The 27,175-nt window shown below is 41.0% G+C and overlaps 1 protein-coding gene across 22 annotated transcripts in view; it reads left to right on the top strand.

Moving 5' to 3' along the window:
• Positions 1–13,743, top strand: part of GRAMD2B (GRAM domain containing 2B) — a 135,618-nt gene extending 121,875 nt beyond the window's left edge. For 7 of the 22 annotated variants that reach the window (XM_054252002.2, XM_078364974.1, XM_054252003.2 and 4 more), the window contains 9 exons: positions 1,983–2,054; positions 2,154–2,234; positions 4,608–4,719; positions 5,272–5,394; positions 6,569–6,656; positions 6,790–6,876; positions 7,732–7,836; positions 8,763–8,856; positions 12,513–13,743. In XM_054252002.2, coding sequence (XP_054107977.1) covers positions 1,983–2,054; positions 2,154–2,234; positions 4,608–4,719; positions 5,272–5,394; positions 6,569–6,656; positions 6,790–6,876; positions 7,732–7,836; positions 8,763–8,856; positions 12,513–12,554 — 804 coding nt within the window. In that variant the 3' untranslated portion in view covers positions 12,555–13,743. Of the gene's footprint in view, positions 1–1,982; positions 2,055–2,153; positions 2,235–4,607; positions 4,720–5,271; positions 5,395–6,568; positions 6,657–6,789; positions 7,438–7,731; positions 7,837–8,762; positions 8,857–12,512 lie in introns of all 22 variants that reach the window. The other 15 variants (XM_078364976.1, XM_054252006.2, XM_008991601.5 and 12 more) reach the window with 4 other exon arrangements.
• The last annotated feature ends 13,432 nt before the right edge of the window (positions 13,744–27,175 follow it).

The following is a 27,175-nucleotide window of genomic DNA, read 5'->3' as shown; positions in this document are numbered from 1 at the left end:
AGACATGATGGCTCACACCTGTAATCCCAGCACTTTGGGAGGCCCAGGCAGGCAGATGGCTTAAGTTCAGGAGTTCAGTATCAGCCTGGGCAACATGACGAAAACTGTCTCTTCAAAAAATACAAAAATTAACCAGGTGTGGTGGCACACACCTGTGGTCTCAGCTACTCAGGAGGCTGAGGTGGGAGGATTGCTTGAGCCTGGGAGGCAGAGGTTGCAGTGAGCTGAGATCGAGCATCACTGCACCCCAGCCTGGGTGACTGAGTAAGACCCTGTCTCAAAAAAGGAATAAATATTTATAAAGAACAAGAGCAACAACAACCACTATTTTACTGACAGGGGGAGGTAGGCAGGATGATAGTGAGGAGTCCCTGGTGTGGCGGTAGCCAGCCTTTCCATAACCTCAATCAATATCTCCCCAGAGCCCTTCCAGATAAATACAACTTGCACCTGCTCTGCAACTGCAGGTGTGGGATCCATTTTTAGACCTTCTTTACTACCAGGTTGCCTGAGCTACCTCCTATACAGAAATTCTAGGGCTGAATTGACTATTGGGCTACCTAAGACATATACAATCAGAAAAATTTGCACTAAAGTGGTGTGTATTTCAACTTGGCAAGAAAAGGAGAGTGGTCTGGTTACTTTTCACATGAAATTTTAAAACATCTTTTACCTATTATTTCTGTGAAGCATAAAATCTACATTGTATAGATTTCATTTCTGTTTTTTTCTTTTTTTAATAGAGATGGGATCTTGCTATGTTTTCAGGGCTGGTCTCAAACTCCTGGGCTCAAGTGATTCTCCCTCCCCAGCCTCTCAAAGTGCTGGGATTACAGGCATGAACCACCATGACTGGCAATAGATTTCCTTTCTAACCATACTAGAAAACTATGGAGAGAAGAAGAAAAAAGGAAAGATGAAAGAGACCATTCTGATAAGCTAGAAAATATGTTAAAATCTATTTGGTGATTTTTTTTTAATACTAATAGTCAACAGGCATCAGTATTTCCTTCTTGTCAGGCATGCACTAATGCTTTTTTTATATTTTCTCATTTGTTCAGTGCTAACACCCTGTAATGGATGACTTGTTAAGATAACTGAAAGTTAGAAGGGTTGAGCAATTTTCCCAATGTCACCCACTTAGTACGTGTCAGAGCCAGCATTTGCAACTGGATCTGCCTGACGCCAGAACCCACAATATTAATTACTTTTATTAATACAGTTCTTGCTTTGAAATAAGTCAGGTTCCCTCATTGGTGAATGAGAAGGATAATCACAAACTCATGGAAAGGAGGTCTGAAAACACTCTATGGCATAAATAGATGGAGAAAAAAGTAGGTTTTTATATTTTCTGAATGTATTGTTTATGGTAAAATCATTTTTCCTGATGTCGTTTGTCTTCTCGTGTTTTGTCTAGCTTTGATTTTACTCCTTTCCCATAGCTCACTTATAAGTCTCCACTAGAAAATCTCCATATTTGTACAAGGAAGAATCTGCAAGTAGCATGAAAGAGAGCTAGCCTGTTAGAGACACTGGGAAGTTTTCAGTGGAAATCTAGGTCAGAGCAGTGAAAGCAGGCCCTTGGGAATTGTTAAATACCCTTAAAAACAAAAACAGAGGGAGAGAGATTTTACAGGCGATCTGGTGAATGTCACCAGCCTTTTCTTAATGTTCAGGCCTTTTCTTCTCTGGGCTTGTTTGAGGCACCAATGTTAGGGTTTTGGAGCCTTCATTTTGCCCTGCCTTTATTTATTACTCTTAAACTGGGTTTGAGGGTTTTGTTGCTTCTGTGGGAGAATACATTTACTTTATTCCAGGAATGGAATAAAAATGGAATGTTTGGGTGAAAGGAATGAGAATATAGACCAAAGAGAGGTCTACGTTGCTTGAAAATGAAAAGCTGTATACAGATACTTTTCTGAACTCTGAACTCACTTCTCATCAGGAATATCTCTTCATAATTATTCTGTTTTGTTTTTCAGTACATATTTGTCTCTCTGCTCTCCAGAGATTCAACTTACAAACTACTAAGATCTGTGTGTGGACACTTAGAAGTGAGTATGATGTCCTTGAGCCTCAATTACTGTCTCTCTTCTGTATTTCTTATGGTTTCATAGTTGATCTGGTTTTTCATTTTGTTCCAATGATTTCAGAATACAAGTGTTGGTAATAGTCCCAATCCATCTTCTACTGAAAACAGTTTCCGAGAAGACCGCCCTTCATCTCTGCCTCTGGTAAGTCGCATACAAAACTATCTAAATGAAAAAGAAAGGGAATATATCCCCCAATTACACCTGTGCTTACACCATAACTGAGGTGTGGGAAGAGCTTAGGACCAAAATATTTGAGGCACAATTGAAGAAACAGGATACACCTGTCTTAAAGAAGAGGAAACCACAGTAGCCATAAACTTTTTGCAAGTAATAGAAGAGTTGTCCTACAAAAGGAAATAAACGCTTAGTAGGCTATCTTGGTGAGTGAAGGCATGCATAAAGTCTTGCTCTGTTTGCTTGTCAATATTGGCTTAGAGGGATTCACAACTCTGTTTGAGGTAGGACTGAGTCATCCCACAAATCCTTAAATGTTTTCTGTGTTCAGGGCACCATGCTAGTGCACACTATAGGATACCAGGAAAAATTAAAACTATTTCTTGCCTTCAGAGACTTCACAACTTAGAAGAGAAGACGAGACAGGCTCAGAATTAACTGTAAAAAAAAAAAAGAAAGAAAGAAAGAAAGAAAGAAAAGAAAGCTATAACGCCCAAGTGACAGGTGGCGATTGTTTGATTGATTCCCTTAGACTTTGTAAACTGTAGAGTAAATCTCCAGTGGGAAGTAGCTCCCTCTGTATAAGATTTGTACCCATAATGGTTATAAGGTTTTCCCAAGAGAGTTCCAATCATGTCAAATGATTATAAATATTCAACTTTAATGAAACAATATGAGCTCCTGGTTTGAATATCTCCAACAAATCTTTTCTTGAGAGCAGTTTATAAGTAATGGGATTGAAAGCGTGTTCACACAAATACTTGTACGATAATGTTAATAATGTTACTCAAAATAGCCAAGAGTTGGGGAAAACCCTAATGTCCATCAACTGATTAATGGATTTTTTTAATGTGATATACCTATACAATGGGGTATTATTCAGCCATAAAAAGGAAATGAAGTACTGATACATGCTGCAATATAGATGGACCTTGAAAGCAGTATGCTAAGTGAAAGAAGCCAGACTCAAAAGGCCACATACTATATGATTCCCTTTATAGGAAATGGCCAGAGCAGGCAAGCCATAAGGATAGAAAGTAAACTATTCCTTGCCAGGGAATGGGGTGAGGGAGAAATTGAGAGTGATTGCTAATGGGTATGAGCTTTCTTTGGGGGTGATGGAAATATTCCGGAATAAGATTGTGGTCACGGGTGCACAACATTGTGAATATTCTAAACACCACTGAATTACATAATTTTAAATGGTGGATTTTATGTTATGTGAATTTTATCTCAATGTCTTAAAAATCTACCTTGAAAAACAGTAGTGGGAAGCAGTACAAAATACAATGTAACACATATGATTTGGAATCCAACAAACCTGATGTAAAATCTGGGCTCCACCCAGCCAGGTTATATCATCAGGCAAGCTCTTTAACTGCTTTGACTAAGTTTCTTCATCCATTAAAATGCCAGCTTCATGATGTAGCTGTGAAGATTAAATGCAATCATGTATGTAAGGAGCTTTGCATACTGCCTGATACAAGATAGGCATTCAAGAAATCATTAAATTGAAGACTTTTCAATGTTCCTTCTATAAATGCTTGTATGAAGTTGAAATGAGTGTTGAGATGAACAAAAAACAGCCAGTTCGAGGTGAAAGGTTGGTAATTTGCTTACAAGATGAGTCTCTTCATTTGGCAGCTGACTAAATTGTTAGAAGCTCAGCCTAATTGTACCTTCGCCAGGACATTTTAATGACACCATTTGTCTCTTCAGTTCTTAAAGCACGTTGGGGAACCAATAGAATACAAAGTAGAACGTCTGTGCTTTTTCCCTTACTCCTCCATCATCAGTCTAAAATGTAAATGTACTATTACTCACACTGTTCTGATTTAGTTGAAGGAAGAAAAAGAGCTTAAATTTTACTTTTAGGGTCTAATTTGCTAAAGCCATTTTTCCTTTTCTGTTTCCAACACTTTTTAAAAAATTATAATTTAGTAATATTTCTGTCTATATATTTAAACTTGGATTTAGAGCTTTCTCTCTGCTTTTTTCTCTTGTATATGTCTATAGTAATCAGTTTTTCTTATTACAAAGTGCCAATGAAACCTCTTTAGCTTCACACTGGAAGCTTCTCAATCATCTGCATCCTGGGTTTTTTTCTAGACATTTGTTGTTTCAAACAACTTGGCCACTATTTGTTGACTGAATTTTAACCACCAAAAAAAATGTTTCAGTAACCACTCAGTGATCTGTGGGAAAACCCCAGTCGGACGGGATAATCTCTCCATCTATTCCGTGTTTCATAGGTCAGGCCTAGGTGAAAGGGCTGGGAGTTACAAAGGCCTGTTTATTAAGGGAAAATAGGCCTGTCTTTATTTCACTGTTTCCTTTCAGGATTTCAATGATGAATTCTCAGATCTGGATGGAGTAGTTCAACAAAGAATGCAAGACATGGAAGGATACAGCAGTTCTGGTTCTCAGACTCCTGAATCTGAGAACTCTCGAGGTTTGGGAAATTGTTTTGACTAAAATTTAATTCCCCACAAAACATCCCCACCCTGACCCATAAAAAAAAAAATAGTCTTCCCTAGTTAGAAATCAGAAATGGGGTCTGTAGAAAGGGTGCCTTGAGCATTCAAGGGAAAAGAATTGCCTGTGTGTTAAAAATTCATTTCTTTAATATGCAAAGACCTAATAATACAAATGGAGGAAAAATACACGTTTTTATGCACATTTAACAGAGGTTTCTTAAATAGACTTAATATTGGGGTGGTGAGAGAGAAACATAATATTTTCTTCCCTCTTCAATAATATTGTCAGTTGTTACAGCTGAATCATCCATGTGAGTTGGTTGGAAAATGAAAGACTATCCTTAAACCACTTTATTACTTATTTGCTTAAGCATTCAATTTCACCCCCAGCCACCACAACTAACTTGTGAGAAGATCCATTCATATTCTTGACCATTATGCATATTTAAGGGATTGATTTACTTGGTGGTTAATCCTGTTTTTAAATACATTGGAGAGAAAACTTACCCAGCTCCATTTTGGCTTAGATTTCCATGTGACAGAATCCCAAACAGTTCTGAATGTCTCCAAGGGAGAAGCAAAGCCAACTCGGGCAGATGCCCACGTGAACAGAGTACCCGAAGGAAAAGCCAAGAGTCTCCCTGCACACGGTAAGGAATGAAGGTTTTAGGGGTTTTTTTTTTTGAGAAGGGTTGGAGATGTCTATTTGTAACGATTTTTTTTTTAATAGACAGAGTCTTGCTCTGTCACCCAGGCTGTAGTGCAATGACCCGATCTCGGCTCACTGCAACCTCCGCCTCTTGGGTTCAAGCTATTCTCGTGCCTCGGTCTCCTCAGTAGCTGGGATTACAGGTGCATGCCACCACGCCTGGCTACTTTTTGTATTTTTAGTAGAGACAGGGTTTCACCATGTTGGTCAGGCTGGTCTCTAACTCTTGACCTCTAGTGAACCACCCACCTGGCCTCCCAAAGTGCAGGGATTACAGGCATGAGCCACCACACTGGGCCTATCTGTAACTTTTAAAGGGCCCCTGTGTTTCACCTTATGACTGCTTTTCCCATTCCCTTTCCTCCATTTGTATTATAGGTGTTTGCATATTAATTCACTTATTCATTTAGCAGACAGTACCCAGTTCCATGCTTACAGTAAGGTATATAAAAGTGAACAGCTTTCATGGAGGTCACCCCATGATTCTGAATACATGAGATTATGTGTCAAAAATTTCTGGAACTGTAATCCCAACACTTTGGGAGGCCGAGGTGGGAAGATTGCTTAGTCCAAGGACTTCAAGACCAACCTGGGCAGCATAGTAAGACCCCATCTCTACAAAAAATTTAAAAATCAGCTGGGTGTGGTACACACTGGTAGTTCCAGCTTCTTGGGAGGCTGATGCAGGAGGATTGCTTGAGTCCAGGAGTTCAAGGCTGCAGTGAGCTGTGATCACGCTTCCATCACCTAGGAAACAAAGTGACTGTCTCAAAAAAGCAAAAAATTTTCCAGTATAACTCAAGTTTCTTACTTACTACTTATTCTAATAACCAGCTATACTGGTAAGAGAGCAAGGATATTGTTATATTGTTTACCATTGACTCCAACACAATGCTTGACACCAAGAACGCTATGGAGAGGTATGTATTCAGTGAAATGTGTTGGAAGGAATTGTAACTCCTGGTTAAAATCACAGCTGGGAGGCTTCAGTTGATACTTTCTCTGATTTCTTTTACCTGGGAATAATTACTTCTCTCAAGTACCCCACGGGGATATTGCTGGATCAAAGAAGTGTTATGGTTTTAAACAGTTGCTTTTTGTTTTCTTCCCAACAGGTCAGTCAGAAACTGTTGGAATCTTACATAAAGTCAAGTCTCAGAAGTGTCTGATGCTTCACCATATTCTTATATTCTACGCAATTGTGTAAGCACGTGAATTTACCGTGAATGCCTTAAGAAAATGATTCCATTCTCTAAAGGAATAATCTCTTCACATTGCATAGAGCCACTGTAAATCTCAGTTGTCTGAAATGTAACCCACATCTTTTCTTTGACAGTTTCTGTCTCCTACTGCGGCTTTTTTTCCTTAGGCTTAAGTCACATTTTCATGGTTATGCCAAACCCCGCAGAGGACTAAGTTCTGAGTAGGTACCATTCGTTGGGAAATTTCTCTGTGAATTATGAAGCATCTTTACCCTTGTGATTTATTTTTTTAGTTGACATATAATCATTGTACATATTTATGGAGTACACAGTGATGTTTTGATATACATAATGTATACCGATCAGATCCAGATAATTAGCATATCCATCACCCTTATTATTTCTTCGTGTTGAGAACATTCAGTATCCTTGTAGCTATTTGAAACTGTATCATTGTTAACTTAGTCATTCCACAGTGGTATTCAACACTAGAACCTATTCCTTCCATGTAGCTATAATTTTGTTTTGCCATCTGTCCCATGTCCCCTAAATAGGGGCCAACACAACTTGAAAATGTTATCCTCATCCCCTTTACCAAAAATATAGGCATTGACTTTTTTAACTTCTCGTTTGTAACCAATTGTTCTTCTGCAAACAGCCTGACCCAGTTCTAGGCTGTTCCTCACAACCAAGGAAGACATGCCCAGTCTAGTTTCCAGATAAAGCAGGGAGTCACCAGAGCACACGGCTGGGGACTGTCTGCCCAGGCTGTTCTAGCAGAGGTCAGTAGTACACTGGCTTGGTACTCCAACTTCGATCTGGCTCTGACCAATGCTATTAGAATGGCCATTATCTACAAATTGAGGGACTTGGGCTAGAGGGTTTTAAGTCTCTTCTAGCTGTAAGTTTTATGACAAGCATCAGCCAGTTTAAAAAGGACGTTTTTAAAGTCTCTTTACCAAGTTATTTTGGAAAATGCCTTGCCTTGAGTTTACCACATTGGCCCTAGTTGTTTTATGAACATCAGATCCTGGCCATTAACCTAATGAACATGTTTCTCTTTCATCCCTTTCCAGTGTCTGTGCACTTATCATCTCGACCTTCTACATGAGATATAGAATTAATACCCTGGAGGAGCGGTTGGGGCTGCTAACCTCCATTGTGGACACCCATAATACTGCGTAAGATGATTGCCAGCCGTAGTGACGCGTACCTGTGTAGCCCTAGCTACTTGGGAGGCTGAGGCGGGAGGATCCCTTTTGCCCAGGAGTATGAGGCTGCAGTGAACCACGATTGTGCCATTGCACTCCTCCAGCCTAGGCAACAGAATGATACTGTATCTTTACATATGTATATGTAAAGATATACACATACGTGTATATATATAATCAAATCACAACCAAGAAATATAGAAACAATACAGACCATGGTTCTTAACCTTAACACAAAAGTCTGAAAAATAGCTTTAGACCATCTTTCCAGAAAATATATGTGCAGCTCCAGATTTTCCAGTGTTAGCTGCTTTAGGATTTCAGTGGACCCCAGAGTAAGAGCCTATGCCATAAATATTCAGGCAGTAAACATTGATTACATCTGTCCGATTAAAAGACAAGGGCAATTATAGTTGTATGATAAGTCTCAAAGAAGGAACTACAAAAGTCTCATATTTCAGTGGACATTTGATTAACTAGATAAAGACATTCCTAAACTTTTAAAGTTCTAGTATAAATAACTGAAAAGCACAATGATTCTTGTAAGTTTATGCTCTAGTGGAGATAGAGAGGATAATAGGGGTTAATAAAAGGGTTCTAAGAAACCACGTGCTTGAAAATAATTGCCTGATTTTTGTTTGGAAGCCAAAACACACCATATCCACTTAAACAAATACCACTTAAGAGGTTTCTAGATGAGCTTTTAGGAATCAGTTCCCTAAACATCTAGCCTGGAGTTGCAGACTACTGCAGGGCTTTGTCTAATATTAACAAATGAAATGGTCACTCTCTTCTATTCTAAACCAATTTTCTGTTCAAATAAATTTTAAATGTGTTCATTCCACTTCTTTCCTTGTCATCACTGTCCGTAATACTTTTTCTCTTTTTTCTTACAGACAGACAGCACCATCCGGCCTGAGGTCACAAGTACAATTCAATGTGGAGGTTCTCTGTCAAGAGCTTACAGCTAACATAGTGAAATTAGAAAAGGTGACCTATTTCTTTCCTGTGTATGGGGGCAGTCACCATAGTGCCCACTGACTGCCTTGACCTCGTTAGGTCAAGGATTACACACTCAAATGCCATTAGTGTGCCGCAGTAAACCTACAGGATCAAACCTGGCCAAGGGGTTTTCATAGTAAATGTGGAAGAATATTTTTTATTTCCACAAATAAATAGGTTTGAATCTCATTTTCCTTGGAGTACATCATCTTGTGGGTTTTTGGTTTTCCTCCTTGATTAGCTTTATAGATATTAACTTTATAGCACAGGGCCCAACGGTAAGTGACCACTGACATCGGGGCTCAGTGTAGGGACACGGTAAGGAGCGAACTGCAGACCAACCACTGACTTGGTCAGAAAGTGCAGCCCCAACTCCACCCAGGCTGATTGTTCCCATACATAAAATATTGAGTGTAAGCCCTATCAGAACCGTGGAAGATAGGCAGCATTGTTCTCTCTCTAATAGGGGAAGAATCCAAGTTTCAAATTAGCTTGCTCAAGGCGACACACCTAGAAAAGCAGCAGATATGATTCTGCTGAGAGAGTATTAAAAGAAAAATATATGAATAGAAATAAATTATATAACTTTTTAAATATATTTATAAAAATATATAAATATAAATAAAATATACAACTATAAATAAAGTCAGCAGATCTAGAACCTAAACCAGGGTTGCAAAATTGTGCTTAGAAGCTCTCTGCTTCACTGTTCCTCAGAATTCAGCCTTAGGCCTTGTTGATAAGGCCACAGATGAACCTTGTCCTGGAAGCATCTACAATCCAAACTAGGGCAAATCTGTCCTTGGCTTGTGGCGTTCTTACAAGGGAGCAGGAGGGTGAGCTGAAGAAGAAAATAGTCATGCCAGAAATCTCCCAGAAGTTGAACCTGATTTACATGTCTTATTTTCTTCTCCTTTATCTGATTAACTACTTTGTTCTTACCCTAATCCTTCAGGAAAGGTTTAGAGTGAAGAATCCAGTGTTCAATTAGAACTGCTCTCACCCCCAGTACTTGGTAACTTTACATAATAGTAGTTATGCTTACTTGGGAAGACATATTTCTTCATATTAAATACAAATGAGTAAAATTATCTTCGTTTTTCTAAACTAAATGTTATCTAGTATTTAACAGCTGAAGTATTGAGAGCAAAGGAGTTTCCAAACTTATGTTTTAAGCAAAGTCAGGTCAGAGGATTCATATTGAATCATTCTATGTGGAAAGTTCTTTACATCCAAAATCAACCTAGAGAAGCTATGGGTTAGCTTCTTTTCCTTTCTAAAACATTAGGTTCTGAGAATTAAAGATAAACAATTTTTTTTGGTAAGGAAATGCTTACAAACGTTTGACTTTCATGCAACCCAGAGAATGGAATGGTATTTTCAATTTTGTTCACTCTGACAGACCAATGATCTTCTTTGGATCAGAAACACACGGGATCCTGCCGCCTTCTTTTGTGTTTCTTTCCACTCTCCCGCCAGGCCTGGCCAGGACAGCACATTCTGTAATCAGGGAACTCAAAACAGAAGGGCTTGTTCACAGCAGGCCAACAGCTGCAGGTCTTGTGCAGGGTTCAGACAACCTAGCAGGGAGGCCAGGGAGGCTTACGGGAGCACCAGTGTAAACCACCTTTGTCTCAAAGGAGAAACTGATTCGGTAAAAAGTGGATTTGGGGTTAAAATGCACATGCTGATGTTCTAAAAAGTTATAAGTTGCACACATTGCTCAAAAGAATCTAAGTAATAAAAAAGAGGTACCAGGCCACACCCGTGCTCTTTTCGATTTGTCTGCACTTCTCCTCCGAGGCAGTTGGGCACTAGCACAGCACAGCCTGCCTGTGAAATAGCAGCCCCAGGCTGCGGAGGTCTGAGACGTGGCTCAGCCCTTTATATTCCATACCAGCAGTTGCTTCTCGTCTTCAGGGGCCGGTGATGTCTAAGCCTCATGATCTTTCCCTGCTTATAACTTCCCTATTTCTGTTCATGGCATCACTGCTCTTTCAGTCATCCTCATTGGAAATCTAAGAAGCATTTTTAACTCCTCCTTTTCACCTGCCACTGATTGACTAGTTGGCAAATGCAGTGAACTGTGTCTTCAAATGTCTCCTCAAAGTTTCTTCCCACGGGCACCATCCTAACCCACTCAGGCCTCCCACTACCAGTCAGATAGTGTAAAGTTGGATCTCATTATGGTTTTTACTTGTATTTTCCTAATTAGGACTGAGGCTGAACATCTTATATATTTATTGGCCATTTGGGTCTTCCTCTATACATTGCTGATTTCCCTCCTTTGTTTGACTTTTGGCTTTTCTGTGTGTGTGTCATTTTGGATGTCGGTTCTTTTTTATTCCTTTTTCTACCTCCCACTCCTGTTTGTCCATTTATCCTTGGTCTTCAGGGATAGGTGAGGAAGAAACAAAGCAGGAAAGTGGAGGAAGAAGGCAATGAAAGAAGACTTATTTTTCTTACTTCTGGAAGTGAAATTAATGGTGGAACAGCAGAGCAGAGAGAGCATAAATTTTGGAGTCAGACCATTGTTCTTATCCGTGTTCTACCGCTTACTACCCACATAATTCATCCGCTCCTTCGGCTCTGTGACCCTCAGTTTCAGGGGCAAAGCATGTCTCTGTGGTGTTGCGTGGCTCAGGAGCAGGCATGCCATTCCTGGCACTTACATATCGGATCCCCTTCCTCGTCCCTCACCTGAGAACACCCATAGTACATCACAGACTGTTCCCCTCCAAAACAATATGTTCTTTCTTTTGATCCCATCACAGAGCTGGTTGTTGAGAATTTCTTGATCTGAATTCTTAAAAGTGCCTTTATTCAATAGTCATTTACTGAGAACACTTTTGATGTCTAGCATTGGACCCATCTTAAGATCCAAACATCTGGCATGAGTGGTCTCTGTCCCTGTGAAATCCACAACCTTTTGGAAATGTAAAACAATAATATGTAATTGGAATAACAGGAGTGTTCAACATGATTATGTGCACTTCTCTGATTAAAACCATCAAATGGGCTCTGTAAAGCCCAATTTCCCATTGTCTTCGAATGCATTTGGGTCACACTGGTGTTGCCGGTTCCTTGTTCTTTTTCTTCCATCTCATTTATCTCAGTCTCTACTGACATTTTCATCTTTTCACCATTCTTTTAAGCCCTCTGTTTTCTCATTTTAAATTGGATTGTCAGCCATACATGGTGGCTGACACCTGTAATCCCAACACCTTGGGAGGCTGAGGCAGGAGGATCACTTAAGCCCAGGAGTTCTACATCAGCCTGAGAAACATGATGAAACTTTGTCTATACAAAAAGTACAAAAATTAACCAGGCATGATGGTGTACACCTGAAGGCCTAGCTACTTGGGAGGCTGAGGTGGGAGGAGGATTTGAGCTCAGGAAGTCAGGGCTGAAGTGAGCCATGACCATGTCACCACACTCCATCCTGGGTGACAGAGCCAGCCCCTGTCTCAAAGAAAGTGGATTGTCAAACAGTTCTAGTTTATGAAAAAGCATCTATTTGCCTCACCTAAATTTAACCCTTGTGTAGGTGAAATAATCTAGAACACCATATAGACTATAGCAAATATGCCCTTAATATACTGCATTCTATTTAATAATAGGAGGTTCTTTTCTTTTATTTCAAGATACAGAATAACTTACAGAAGCTGCTTGAGAATGGTGACTGACCAGATTGCTTGAGCCATCAGTATACCTCATGTTTCCCTTTGAAGAAAGTGCATCCCGAGGCGTTTTGTTTGAGCGCGCTCTGCTGGTCAGAGGCGCAAATGGATGAGAATCCAGACATTGCATGTGGAGGTCTCCAGCTCAGAAAATGGGGGAGGGAAATAATTTTGGTTCTTGTGCAATAAAAGTTGACCTTGCCTCTCTGAGGAAGTTTTTGCTGCTGCTGCTGCCTGAGGAAAATAGATCCATCTCTGGAGGTCTCAGGAAGCGCCCCCAACGGATTCTCTGTTGGATAATTACCATGATGGCATCAGCAAACACTCCACCCTGTGCCTTTTTAGTCCTTCCCACCCTCTTGCCTCACCCTTACATCCCTCATAACGACGTTCAAACTAAAGGATACATCGTATATCCACAAACTCAATGTGGTCTTTTCAGGAATTAGTCATGAGTCTCAAAAACGCAATAAATGGCCCTAAATGGACAGCTTTGCTTCAAACAAGTAACATCTACATTTTGTCTTTTCTTTCAGTTCTGCTGTTATGTTCTGGTTTAAATCACCTGTGTATCTTAATTTCTCAATTCAATTTTGGTAAGAATATCAAGCAAGGTGGATTAAACATTCTGTTTATGTTTTGCTTTCTTGCTGTAACTAATAGTTAATTGGACTGATTCTTGCCCAGTCCTGTTCAAGAATCTGTGAGGCATGTGACTGAAGTACTAAATTAAACTTATTTTTGAAACCAAACCTAATTTTTAAGCCAAAAGATATCATAGTGATTTAATGCAGGATAAAAAACACTGAAGTTTTAAGATTGTAAGTGGATTATGTTAGTAGTTTTGAAACAGGATGTCTGTATTCAGCATTCAGTAATGCTAAAATCTATTTCAGCATGAGATTTGTATGTTTTTCTCCTTTGCTGACTAAAATAAAATAACTGGTGGTTTGCTATTTACTGTATGGGTTGGCTGGTTTTTATTAATAATTGTTTAGGGTATTATAAGATCCTGTAAGTATAAAGAATATTCTGTTTCTATCTGCAACGCATTTGATAACCATTTCTATGAAATGTATTTTACTTAATCAGATAAGCTAATGAGTGAATTGGTTACATGGTTTGTATCTGTTACCCTAGTGGACAGCTGTGCCTGGTGCACCTCTGGCTTTGAATAAATACTCATCGGTTGAAACACCCTGCTAACACTGTGTTTTGTCCATTCGTAAATTCTTTTAACCAAGACTTACTATGCTTTTTAACTCTTTCTCCATCTGACCTCCACTGCTTCCAACTCCCTTATACTTCCTTCCTCCCAAGTACTCACTTCAAAACTGATAAAAGGATTTAAGTTCTTGGGTTACAATGGTTTAGAGAAAATAAAATGAACTTTCAAGTCAAAAAAAAAAAAAAGACAATGCTTGATTCCTCAGTCTACATTTCATGAGTTATGTGACCTTCAGCAAAACATTTGGCCATGTCACCCCATTTTATTGATGAGGTTGAAAGTACCAGTAAAAAGTTTCAGTGTGAGGATTCATTGTGGTAATGTCGGCCAGGTGCAGTGGCTCATACTTGTAATCCCAGCACTCTGGGAGGCCAAGGCGGGAGGATTGCTTGACCTCACGAGTTTGAGATCGGCCTGGACAATGTAGCCAGATCCCATTTCCACTAAAAGTAAAAATAAATTAGCCAGGTGTGGTGATGCATGCCTATAGTCCCATCTACCCAGGAGAATTGCTTAAGCCTGGGAGATTGAGGCTGCAGTGAGCCATGCTCATGCCATTACACTCTAGCCTGGGTGACAGAGCGAGACCCTGACTCACTCCTTCAATCAATCGATGTGATGACGTCTTTAAAGCACATAGCCATGTCAGGACAGTAGCATGCTCTCATAACAGCTACTATAGTCATTAGTTTTAAAAATATTTTCATGTCTGACATTGCAGTTTTATTAAAGTTCAGTGCCAGTGCTTTATATTCAAAACACATTGGTGGTTCAAGAGTCTGTCAGCTATCTCTGGGGAACAATTTTATAACCGTATGAAGAGAATTAAAAGGACTCAGATTTCACTGAGTTTTAGTAATCTGCAATCTAAGAATTTATCCTAAAGCAACAATTAGAGGTATAGTAAAGTTTATTTACAAGAGTATTCTTTGAAACTTCTGACAGCAAAATATTCAAGAGTCTAAATATTCAGTAGAAGAATAGTTAAATGATGTAGTTATTTAGAATTGCATGGTCGAAGAAAAGCATAGAAAAGATCGAAAACTGGATTAAAAGACATAAAACTAGGGTATGATCCCAATTTTAAAAACAAAACCTATGTGTGTGTATATACACACATACATACAGATTCTACAGATTTTGTATATTCTACAGATTTTGTATATTGAATAGTGATTAGCTTTTTTCTAATTAGATAAGTTAATTGAAAAGAGTAGTGGTTCTCCGCAGGGAGTCAGAACTCACAACTGCCATCCCGACAGCCTGGCTACAAGTTCTCTACCTGGAACTTTGTTTCCCAACAACCATTACAGTTGGCTCATCCAAAGTGAGAGAGAGCTCCATCATCCCTAGGTTTGGTTATTGTTTTTGCTTTGCAGATACTACCATTTGTTTTGTTTTTCTTTACTAGCTTCCAGGTGAAAATCTGGTGCAGCTAGATCCGAATGGTGAAATCAGTTTATATGCCTGCATACTAACTACCAAGCAAGGGAAAGCAGGCATCTGGGACTTTTATGCCTCTGCCACCCAGGTTATAAATGTAGGGAATTCTCCTAAAGTAGGGGTTTCAGATGCTGAATGGCCACAGTAATCCACCATATATTTTTCCCTCCAAAACGTGTGTAATCTTAAAAAGATTACCAGTTTTAGTACTATTTCCATGCACTCTGATATTTTAATCTATAATATAATTAAATACATGCTAGTTTGGTGAACAGAAATTACCAATCTTCCATGAACTGAAAATGCTATTATTATTATTGTTGACCTCTCAAACTTGGTAAACATTTAAGATGCCTTCCTATATATACTCCACAATACTCCAAAGCATTTCCCAGGTATTCATTTATGCAATTCCTTGAAACCAACTCAGAGACGTGTTATTTTTCCAGACAGGGTCTCATTTTATCATCACCCAGGCTGGAGTACAGTGGCACAATCTCAGCTTACTGCAACCTCTGCCTCCCAAGCCATCCTGTCGCCTCAGCCTCCCAAGTAGCTGGAACTATAGGTGCACACCACCACACCTAAATATTTTTGTATTTTTAATAGGGACAGTTTTTCCCCATGTTGCCCAGGCTGGTCTCAAACTCCTGGGCTCAAGCAATCCACCTACAAGCGTGAGCCACCTCGCCCAGGCCAGAGACATTTTTTAAATGCCTTTTCCTTGCTTTACACAATTTCATAAATTCATAGAGTCAGGCCAAAAATTTTTTTGACTTAAATATGAATTGTCTTATATGCTATTTTGATTTGTGTATCCTAACAGTAACCAAATTCAAGTGATGCTTTCTTATTTTTTGTGTCTTTCTGGTGATCTAAAGGACATGGATGCTAATGTGTTATGGATGCTAATGTGTTATGAATAGCTCAGGTGATTTTGCTCTCAAGCATTTTTTAAAGGCAAAATTCTACACATCAGTAATAGTTATACTGCCATTTGAGGTAATAACCTGACCCACTGACAAAAGAGCCCAGTGATATAATATTATTTTCATATATTTCTTTTACACCTCTCCCTGCTAGTTACTATCACATTACCAGATTCTTGCCTTAAAAAAAAAAAAAAAAATCGGAGTCATTACATGAAGCATCTTTGACCACTGAATTTCCAATACTTCTTTGTTGTGTCCAGATGCTAAGGCCTTTTCTAACTTGAAAAAAAAACTGGAGACCTGATTCTGTTTATCTCTTGTGGTTTCTCTTATCTGTTTCTAACCACTCTGTGTAGCGCCTCTCTCTTTTTTTCTGTCTACACACACTAGGCATCCACCATACCAACAATTGCAGTATGTGGTAATGAAAAGTGAAAGGGAAGATGGCCCTTGCTTCTCACAGACAAACCCACTGTCTCAATGGATCGTCTGTTGTTGTTGTTGTTGTTTTGGTTTTGGTTTTGTTTTAGACGGAGTCTCACTCTGTTGTACAGGCTGGAGTGCAGTGGTGCCATCCTGACTCACTGCAACCTCCGCCTCCCAGGTTCAAGTGATTTCCCCTCCTGCCTCAGCCTCCCAAGTAGCTGGGATTACAGGCACCTGCCACACATGCCCTGCTCATTTTTCCTTTTTCAGTAGAGACAGGGTTTCACCATTTTGGCCAGGCTGGTCTCGAACTCCTGACCTCAAGTGATCTGCCCGCCTCAACTTCCCAAAGTGCTGAGATGACAGGCATTAGCCACCACGCCCAGCATCAATGGATCTTGATGAGCCATGCAACCCATTCCTTTTATGTCCTTATCAATGCTACCAGGACATTTCATTTTGTTCTCTCTGAAAACGACCTTGATTGTAAAAAGTCTTCTGATACACGGAAGTGAAAGGGCATGTTATACAGAGAAGTGCACACCCCTCTGCTCTGCCACCACTGCACCTATTCTAAGCATGTTATGGACAGAAGGATGCCTATCTGCCTATATAAGCTCTTGCCTGTTTATTCTTGGGGCCTGTCCCGGCTGTGACCCTATTACTCCTTTACTCCTTCTTCATTTGAGGACTATGACTGTGAACTCTATTTCTTCCTCTCTGCACACATATAGGCCACAGGAGGAAGTAACAAAATCTTTCTCCACACTCAGCCACTTATTTTTTGCCCCAAGCTGAAAGTGCTCTAGTGAAAGTGCAGTTCAAGGCCATAGATGCAGGAGAGAAGTAGATTTCTTGGCTTCTAAGAGAAACATCTGTACAGTTTCGTCGAGCAGCACCATCCTAACAGCATTCTGATTTATTTTCCATTTTTAACGCCTTTGTTGATGTATAATTTACATACAGTAAACCATACATTTAATGTATACAACTTTATAAGTTTTGATGTACATGTGTACTCGAGAAACCATCACCACAATGAAGATAATAAATATCCTCTAAGGAAATCACATTGCAATTCCGCTGGTGCCCCTACCTACATTCTCCATTCTAAGCAACTGTAGATCTGCTTTCTGTAGGTTAGTTAGCATTTCCTAGAATTGTATAATAGATGGAGCCATACAATATGTACTCTTTATTGGTCTGGATTCTTTCAGTCAGCATAATCATTCTGAGACTTATCCATCTTCTGCATGTTTCAATGGCTTATTCCTTTTTATTCTCAACAGTATTCCATTGTATGCATATACCACAGACCGTTTATCCATTTGCCTGTAGATGGATATTGGAGTTGTTTCTAGTTTGGTTGTTGCTGTTGTTACCAATAAAGCTGCTGTGAACATTTGGCCTAAGTCTTTGTAAGGACATGCACTTTCATTTCTCCTGGGAGTGGAGTTGCTGGGTCATATGACAAGTACATGTTTAATTTCAAGGCTGGGTGCAGCAGCTCACGCTTGTAATCCCAGCACTTTGGGAGGCCGGAGGTGAGCAGATTGCTTGAAGCCAGGAGTTTGAGACCAGACTGGCCAGCACAGCAAAACCCCGTTTCTACTAAAAATACAAAAATTAGCAGGACATGGTGGCACGCACCTGTAGTCCCAGCCACTCGAGAAGCTGAGGCATGAGAATCACTTGAACCCAGATGCCGGAGGTTGCAGTAAGCCAAGAAATCGTGCCACTGCACTGCAGTTTAGGCACAAAGGGAGACTCTCTGTCTCAAAAAAAAAAAAAAGTATATGTTTCACTTCAGAAAAAAACTTTTTTCCAAAGTATACCATTTAACATTTCCACAAGCAGGGTGAGAACACCAGTTCCTCTACATCCTCCCCAACATGTGCTATGATCAGTCTTTTAAATGCTAGACATAATGATATGTGTTCTAGTATCTCATTGTAGTTTTAATTTGCATTTTTCTAAAGACCGTTGATGTTTAGCATCTCTTCGTGGGCTTGTTTGCTACCTGTATATCTTCTTTGGTAAAGGGTCTGTTCAAATCTTTTGCCCATTTTTACTGGACTGTACCCTAATTATTGAGCTTTGACAGTTCTTTATATATTTTGGACTAAAGAATTTTTGAAAGTTCTTTATATATTTTGGACTTTGAATATCCTTTATCAGATATTCAATTTGCAAATATTTTCTCCCAGACCTTGGCTTGTACTTTTATTCTCTTTAGGTCTCTCAAGAGAAGTTCTTTCTGATGTTCTATTTGCAAACTCCACCACATGGCCAACTCCCAGCTCCATTTCTGCAGCTCAAGGAGATCCCTGGGCTGTGCACGGGTTCCCCTCCCTACACTGCAGCCTGAAAACCCTCAAGACAGTAAGCTGGGCAATCATCTCCACTATTTCCCTTCTCTCAGGCATCACTGTCCTTCACTAGCTGATTTCCAGTGTCCTGAACACCATTTGTTTCATACATTTTGTCTGGGTTTTTTGGTTGCTTCAGATAAGTAGTCAAATTCAGCACCTGTTACTTCATCTTGAGTGGAGATGGAAGTCCCACATCACAGAAAACTCAACATCCAGAATTGTGAATCAAGTAGAAAAGTGTTAACTTGCTAACAGAAAAGGGGGATAGAACACTAAGAAAGCATGGAAGTAGCAAATCTAGGTTTGGGGGAACGCGAGAGGAATGGTTGAAATGACAAGTTTAGAAGCTCAGTGGAGGGGCTTCCTGGAGCTGAAGCTCGGACCTCTCAAGGGGCACAGCCAGGTGATGCTAAAGTTGCAGAGGCAGCATGAAGAGTCTGGGTCGCAAATTCAGCTAGCAGAAATAAGTTGCCATTGTCAGGGTGACAAACCCACCAGAACAGGAAGAAGTCAAAAAGTTCTTAGGGAGAGAACAAGAAAAAGCAACCTCTTCTTTCCCTCCAGCCTCACAGAGGTCTGCTCCAGCCTCACAGGTTCTCTCTCTCTCTCTCTCTCTCCTCTCCCCCTCTCCCTCTCTCTCTCTCTCTCTCTCTCTCTCTCTCTCTCTCTCTCTCTCTCTCTCTCTCATGCCCCTTATTGGCAGAATCTAACAGAGCTACCAGCAAAATGAATATAGTTTGAAGATTCAACATTAGCATCACAAAACGGAATGTAGAAGGGCAGGCTTCAAGCAAAGATAATAACAGCTTAGTTAACTGGCGATGACCCACCCCTTCGGCTATTCAGCGTCCATACACACCCTTCTGCAAATATTTGAGCTGTCATGCAACAAGAAACACAACTCATGGCTGGATGAAGTGCTTCACGCCTGTAATCCCAGCACTTTGGGAGGCTGAGGTGGGCAAGTCACCTGAAGACAGGCGTTCAAGAGCAGCCTGGCCAACATGGTGAAACCCTGTCTCTACTACAAATACAAAAAAATTAGCTTGGTGTGGTGGCCAGCGCCTGTAATCCCAGCTACTCAAGAAGCTGATGCTGGAGAATCACTTGAACCCAGAAGACAGAGTTTGCAGTGAGCCAAGATCATGCCAGTGTACTCCAGCCTGGGCAACAGAGTGAGGAAAAAAAGAAAAGAAAGAAAAGTGGAAAGGAAAGAAGAGAAGGATGGAGGGAGGAAGGGAAGGAGGGAGAAAGAAAGAAAGAAAGAATGAATGAAAGAAGAGAAAAGAAAGAAAAACAACTCTGTATTTCTAACAAGATATTATTGTCCTTCATACGAAGAAAGACATTCTCACCTTTTCCTCAAGAAGAGACGCAAAGTCCCAACATTCATTGTGTCCATCTCTGGAAGGAATTCATGCCATTCATCTCTCAGCTGTATTAGTTATTCTTCAGATTTGATATAATGCCATCTGAACGTGCTGTCGTCTAATGACTACATTGTAAAATTAGCCATCAACAAAACTTGTATAAAATACGAAAGGGAAGGAAAAGAGAAAAGAAGAAAATCGCTAACATACATTCATTGAGAATCTATATACCATACACACACGACTGTGCACACACGTACACAAACACACACACACACACACAAAGCAAGAGAAGAAAATATGCATAGCCACTATAATTCTCCTTTCTGTAACTCATCACAAAATACAAGTTTCTTCTTCCATCTTTATTCTTTCATTACTCATTTCATCTTTTCTTTGCCCTCAGACAGAAGCTCAGCTTGTCACGATTCTTTACCTGATAAGGATGACCCAAATCTTTACTCCTGAAAAGTATGGATTCTCAGTGGTCCTGTCTTTTTCTTTCCTTCCCTTCCTCCCTTCTTTTCTTTCTCTCCTTCTTACTTTCCTTCTTTTTCTTCTTTTCTTTTCTTCTTCTAGTATTTGGTTGTCTGTTAGTTCAAGGACATAAGTAAACTGAAAGGATATTTGGAAGTCTCAGCTTCCAATTCAGTGGAAACTTTTTTGTCCCCCCATAGAAGCATTCTTCCCTTAAAACAAAAACCTCCAAACCAGCAAAGCTCAAAATTGTACAGATAGGAAGCAAGAATTCTGCAAATGGGTTTTTAGTTGTAATAGTGAAACAGGGAATCTTCCCTGACCCCTTTGCCTCGCTTACTCGGCCCACAGCTCTCAACCCCTCGTGGGATGGGGAGCACGCAGGTGAGTGGGTGCAAAAGCCAGGGGGAGTGTTTCTGAGTGTCAACAGGAGAAAAACTTTATGCAAGGCCCAGGGCAATGACTAGTGGGGGACTACTCATGACCCCCAAAGCCCCAGAGGCCATGCATTATAGTGTGCTCTTTTAGCTTTGCCATCCATGGGAGGCCTCAGTGTTAAACAGCTCAGTGGGCCCTCTGCCTTTTCACATGAGGCAGTTGCTTTCCACCAGTGAGGACAGAAAGTCAGTGTGACAGCCTTTAGCATCGGCACCTGTGGCACCCGAGCTCTTGTTTGGTCTCCAGGAAATATCAGGTCACACAAATTGAAGGGAGGTGAATGAAGAGGATTTGATTGCTGATGGCAGTGACTCAGCTGGGAAAGAGGATGGAGCGGGAAGGGATTCCTCCCCTGAAGTCCAGCCATCTCCAGACCACTCTTCTCCAAAGCCCTGCCCTGCCACCAAGCTGTCCCTCTGAAGTCAGGCTGCTTCTCTCTGATGTTCAGAGGTTTCTTCTCTTCTCTCCTTCTCTGCTCTCTGACAGTGGAGCCTGTGGTTTTCATGGGTACACAATGGGGGGCAGGGCAGGGGTGGTTTTGGAAAAGGCAGTATTTGAGCAGGAAAACAAGGATGTAAAGTTCTCACTTTGGATCGCAGTTCCAGGCGTGAAGGGTAGGTATCTACCCTCGCTAGCTACCCCACTCTTTTCTGCCCCAAATTTCTCTGCCTCCTGTCCCTATCAATAGTGAGGGAAGTCATTCATGCCTCTAAACTTGACTCCTGGATCCATATATTCTGGCTAAATAAGAAGCACAAATACGGGTTTCTGCTTCACAGCACCTACTGCTTCCTCTAAGATAGAACATCCATGCGTCTGGGTGTGTCTCCTAACTGAGGGCCTAACAGAGTCTTCAGGAAGTCATGCCACTGACCTAAACCGGCACTTAGGGGTAATAGAGAATGAGGTAAAAGCATTGGATTCAAGTAGGCACAAGCCCACTGCTCCACTTCTTTTGCTGTGAAATGACTTTCCTGATTCGGACCAATATGATGTGGTAGATGAAGTCACTATTGATAGTGAGTAAAGCAGAAATATTACAGACAAGGAAGGCAGATCAACACCAAGAACACAGGTCTGTCCCAAAGAAGACACATTTATTTCCCCAGCGGGGAAAGGTCCAATGTAATCATCCTGCCACCACATGGCTTGTTGATTTGCAGGCAAGTGGCACCATATCTGGGCTCAGTGACAGTGCCTGCTATTGCCACACTAGGTACCCGGTCGAGTCAGCCTTCCTTAGGGGTAATCTGTGTGGGTGAATCTAGACCAAAACTTGGTAAAAATCATATTTATTCTCTATTTAAGGATTAACATTTGGGTGGAGCTTAGTGACTCACACCTGTAATCCCAGCACTTTGGGAGGCTGAGGCAGGAGGATCACTTGAGCCCAGAAGTTAGAGGTCGGCCTGGACAAAATGGAAAAAAGCCATCACTACAAAAAACATGAATATTGCCAGGCATGGTGACACATGCCTGTAGTCCCAGCTACTAAGGAGGCTGAAGCAGGAAGATTGCTTGAGCCAAGGACATTGAGGCTGCAGTGAGCCATGATCATGCCACTACACTCCAGCCTGGGTGACAGATTGAGACCCTGTCTCAAAAAAAAAGCTGAGTGCACTGGCTCATGCCTATAATCCCAGCACTTTGGGAAGCCAAGGTGGGAAGATCATCTAATGTCAGGGGTTTGAGCTAGCCTGGCCAACATGGTGAAACCCCGTCTCTACTAAAAATACAAAAATTATTATATGTGGTGGTGCACACCTGTCGTCTGGCTACTAGGGAGGCTGAGATGGGAGGATTACTTGAACCTGGAAGTGGAGCTTGCAGTGAGCTGAGATTGCCCCTGCACTCCAGCCTGGGTGACAGAGTGAGACTCCATTAAAAAAAAAAAAAACAGAAAGATAAACATTTGAATGAGTTATTTTAGATTGAAGACAAAGCAAAGACTCTATCACTTATACCCACATTTCCAAAAAAGGTGGAGATATTCAGTCTGCCTCTCTGTCAACATTGGACTTGTTCAGTCATCAGAGCCAGTCAGCAGTCAGGAGGGTGTGAAAATATTTCCTGGACTGCTTGGTGTTAAATGGTTATGCTGACTGCTTCAGGAGAGGACGGTGGTGAATGAGAAATATGCATTTCCTCCACTGCACTTTCTTTCTTTCTTTCTTTCTTTCTTTCTTTCTTTCTTTCTTCTTCCTTCCTTCCTTCCTTCCTTCCTTCCTTCCTTCCTTCCTTCCTTCCTTCCTACCTTTCTTTCTTCTTTCTTTCTTTCTTTCTTTTTCTTTTTTTTTTTTTTGACATGGAGTTTCCCTGTTGTTACCCAGACTGGAGTGCAATGGCACGATCTCGGCTCACCACAACCTCCGCCTTCTAGATTCAAGCAATTCTCCTGCCTTAGCCTCCCGAGTAGCTGGGACTACAGGCGCGCGCCACCATGCCCAGCTAATTTTTGTATTTTTAGTAGAGACGGGGTTTCACCTTGTTGACCAGGATGGTCTCGATCTCTTGATGTCGTGATCCACCCGCCTCGGCCTCCCAAAGTGCTGGGATTATAGGCGTAAGCCACCGCGCCCGGCCAGATTCTTTCATTTTTAAGACCGTGGCAAACTCCCAGTCAAGGGTTAAGCTTATCTATAAAAAATTAAGTCATTTCTTGCTAAACTGAGAAAACAACAGTCACGTGATACTGCTGGGGCTCTGACACAGCTGATCTGGGTGACGTTGCATGGAGGATGTGAGGTGCTGTCAGGTTTACAGACAAGCATATTGTGACCCAATTTGTTTGCCAGGCAGTTGTTCCAGAGAAGTCGTTTACTGACAGAAGAAAATTGAAGGCAGAGTACTGATTGCACAATCAAAGCCAAGTGGCTGCTGAACCAAATAAAATGTTATATAAATCCTAAAGTCACCCTAGAGAAAACAATTAACAGGGAGGAAAAGGGATTCACTCAGGAGTGAAATACAAGGTCATTCCTACCTTCCTACCTGCCTCTCCTGGTCCGCCAGTGACCTAGCATGCTAAGCCCAATAAATCGGTCTCCATGCTGGCTCTAATGACTCTTCAGGAGTAGAATCCCATTGGCAGTCTTGGTAAAAGAAGTGAATAAGCTCTGGGTCGGCATACATATCCTTTTGCTGTCATTGTTTTTTAACTCCTGGGAAACCTTAAAAGATAATATCAATTGTGTTTGACACCCTTTTGTATAATCAGTGTGTAGCATAGGATATTGATGTTTTCCCCAACACTATGTTCTCTAACACCGCAACAAATTAAGCCCAAGGCAGGTCCATCTTCCAGGCTTGTGACCGCATTGATTCTACTGCCCAAACAGATTTTAGAATTAAGTATTATAAGAAAATGACTATGTATGGACTTTTGGAGAAATTTGAGCTCCCTAAGATTACTTATCTTTTTCCTTGTATTTTCAATGTCTGGAATAATCTTCATTTCAAAGAACAAATGACATGAAAGTGGGTCTCCAAAATGAAATGAATTTGGTGATCATTTGGAGCCTTGAAAAATCGGGTCATTTTTCCTTTTGAGGGGCAAAATATTAAATTAGGTGGGAATTCAAACTCTACATCAATTTGTGGTCTCAAGAAGAAGGATCTTGGAAAATGTGTCCTCCCATGATGTAGCCAGGGAAGGAAAGAAAATGGCTGGGTCCAATCAGAACAAGAATCATCTTTTTTTTTTTTTTTTTTTAAGATGGATTTTTGCTCTTGTCGCCCAGAATGGAGTGCAGTGGTGCAATCTCAGCTCACTGCAACCTCCACCTCCCTGGTTCAAGCAATTCCCCTGCCTCAGCCTCCCAAGTAGCTGGGACTACAGGCATGCACCACTATGCCTAGCTAATTTTATATTTTTAGTAGAGATGGGATTTCATCATGTTGGCCAGGATGATATTGAACTCCCAACCGCAGGTAATCTGCCCTCCATAGCCTCCCAAAGTCCTGGGATTACAGGCATGAGCCACAACACCTGGCCACATTTTTTTTATTATTTATGTATTTATTTGAGACAGAGGCTCACTCTGTCACCAAGGCTGGAGTGCAGTGGCTCACCCTTAGCTCACTTCAGCCTCTCCCTCCCAGGCTCAAGAGATCCTCCCCTCTCAGCCTCCTGAATAGCTGGGACTACAAGTCCATGATACCATGCCCAGTGAATTTTATGGGTTTTTTGTTTTGTTTTTTGGGGGTTTTTTTCTGGTGGAGACAAGGCCTCACAATTTTGTCCAGGCTGTTCTTGAACTCCCGGGCTCAAGCAATCCTCCTGCCTCAGCCTCCCAAAGTGTTGGGATTACAGGCATGAGCCACTGTACCTGGCCTCCATTTTTATATGAAACCTTAATAGAGATTGAAGTTTGCTAAATTTTGTCTGAGGAAGTAGTGATTAATATGAAATCAGGACAACCATAAAACTGTATTCCGATGATGGCACCAAGAAAGCTGGAGCTGCATTTTCTCCAATACAAGTAAGCACAATGGCTTAGGTAGATTTGTGTGAAAGGTGCTGGTTTTCTACTTGGTTCTCCTCCGGGTAAAGATTTCCACATGACCACACCTGCTGCTCAAGTGAATGTGTAGAACCAGGCACATGGTCCTCCTGGAAACATAGGAAGTTTGACCATTTCTAAATCAATATTTTTATAGCCTTTTGTTCCACTTCATGCTTTTTACATTTGAAAGACATCCTGACATTTGGGTAAATTTTAATAAATCAGCTCGTGACATTTATAAAGGACAAAACATGTCACTCCCATCCCCTGCTTCCAACTTCACAAATGGTACCTGAGACAGCAAGATTCAGTAATTTTCTGGAGACCAAGCAGCCAGGATGGAACAATGGGGACTGACTTTAGGCCATTCTGCTTCCTTTCAGCCTGGAAGTGTGTCATGAGGTGTTTATCTTCCCATACTGTTTAGACTCCAGTTTGAGGAAGTTAAAAAGCATGGAACTTAGTTTTTTCCTCCCATGAATTTGCTTTTTATTAAATATTTAGAATCACATAAACATTTTTATTTCATGTTTGAGAATATTATTTATTTTTTGGTATTTGGCCCCCATAATGAATACAGCACCAAACAATAACTGGACACAGTAATAATCCAAAGAGATCCTGCTTTAATCAGCCATCATACAACCCTTCCCAAGGTGGAGACACTTGAAGGTGTAAGTGCTCATTTTCCTAGGTATGCAAGTTTCACCCGCCTTTGCAGCTGTCACAGGTGCATTGCTCTCCTGACTTGCTCTGGCCATGGAGAAAACACAGCCTGCTTCAACACATCTGCCCCTCACTCCGAACCTCACAAAGGTTCAGAGTGGACTCAGCCTGAGGAGGATCAGAGCTTGGGTTCTTCCAGTCACTACCTTGTGCTTCCCCAGCCGTCTTATACGATGTGGCCTTCCCGCCACAATGGTGTGGCCCAAGGAACACACACCACAGAATCCAAGGGAGGTGGATATTTGTTGAAACTGATCCTTAGACTCCCCACCCCATCAAATTTCCTGAATTAAAATCTCTAGTGGTGGGTGTGGGACTGTAGTGCCACTCACATAGGAGCATGTAAAACAGAAGAAAGTAAAATGGTTGAATTCAAACTGGTTCACTAGCCCCTGGTTGTAAACTGTCAGGCCTTTTAAGAGTAAGGGAGCATTATTATGAGCAAAATCCAAGTCTAGGTGTGTATTAGTCCATTTTTTGTGTTGCTGTAAATGAATACCTGATTTTGGGTAATTTATAAAGAAAAGGGGTTTAATGAATTCACGGTTCTGCAGGCTGTACAGGAAGTGTGATGCCAGCATCTGCTTCTTGTGAGAGCCTCAGGGAGCTTAGAATCATGGCTGAAGGTGAAGAGGGAAGAAGTACATGGGGAGAGACGGAGCAAGAGGAGGTGGGGGAAGTACCGCACACTTTTAAACAACCACATCTCA

Source organism: Callithrix jacchus, chromosome 2, assembly GCF_049354715.1.
Source record: "Callithrix jacchus isolate 240 chromosome 2, calJac240_pri, whole genome shotgun sequence".
Classification (NCBI taxonomy): domain Eukaryota; kingdom Metazoa; phylum Chordata; class Mammalia; order Primates; family Cebidae; genus Callithrix; species Callithrix jacchus.
The sequence above is the reverse complement of the archived record's forward strand: the minus strand, read 5'-3'. Positions and strand labels throughout refer to the sequence as shown.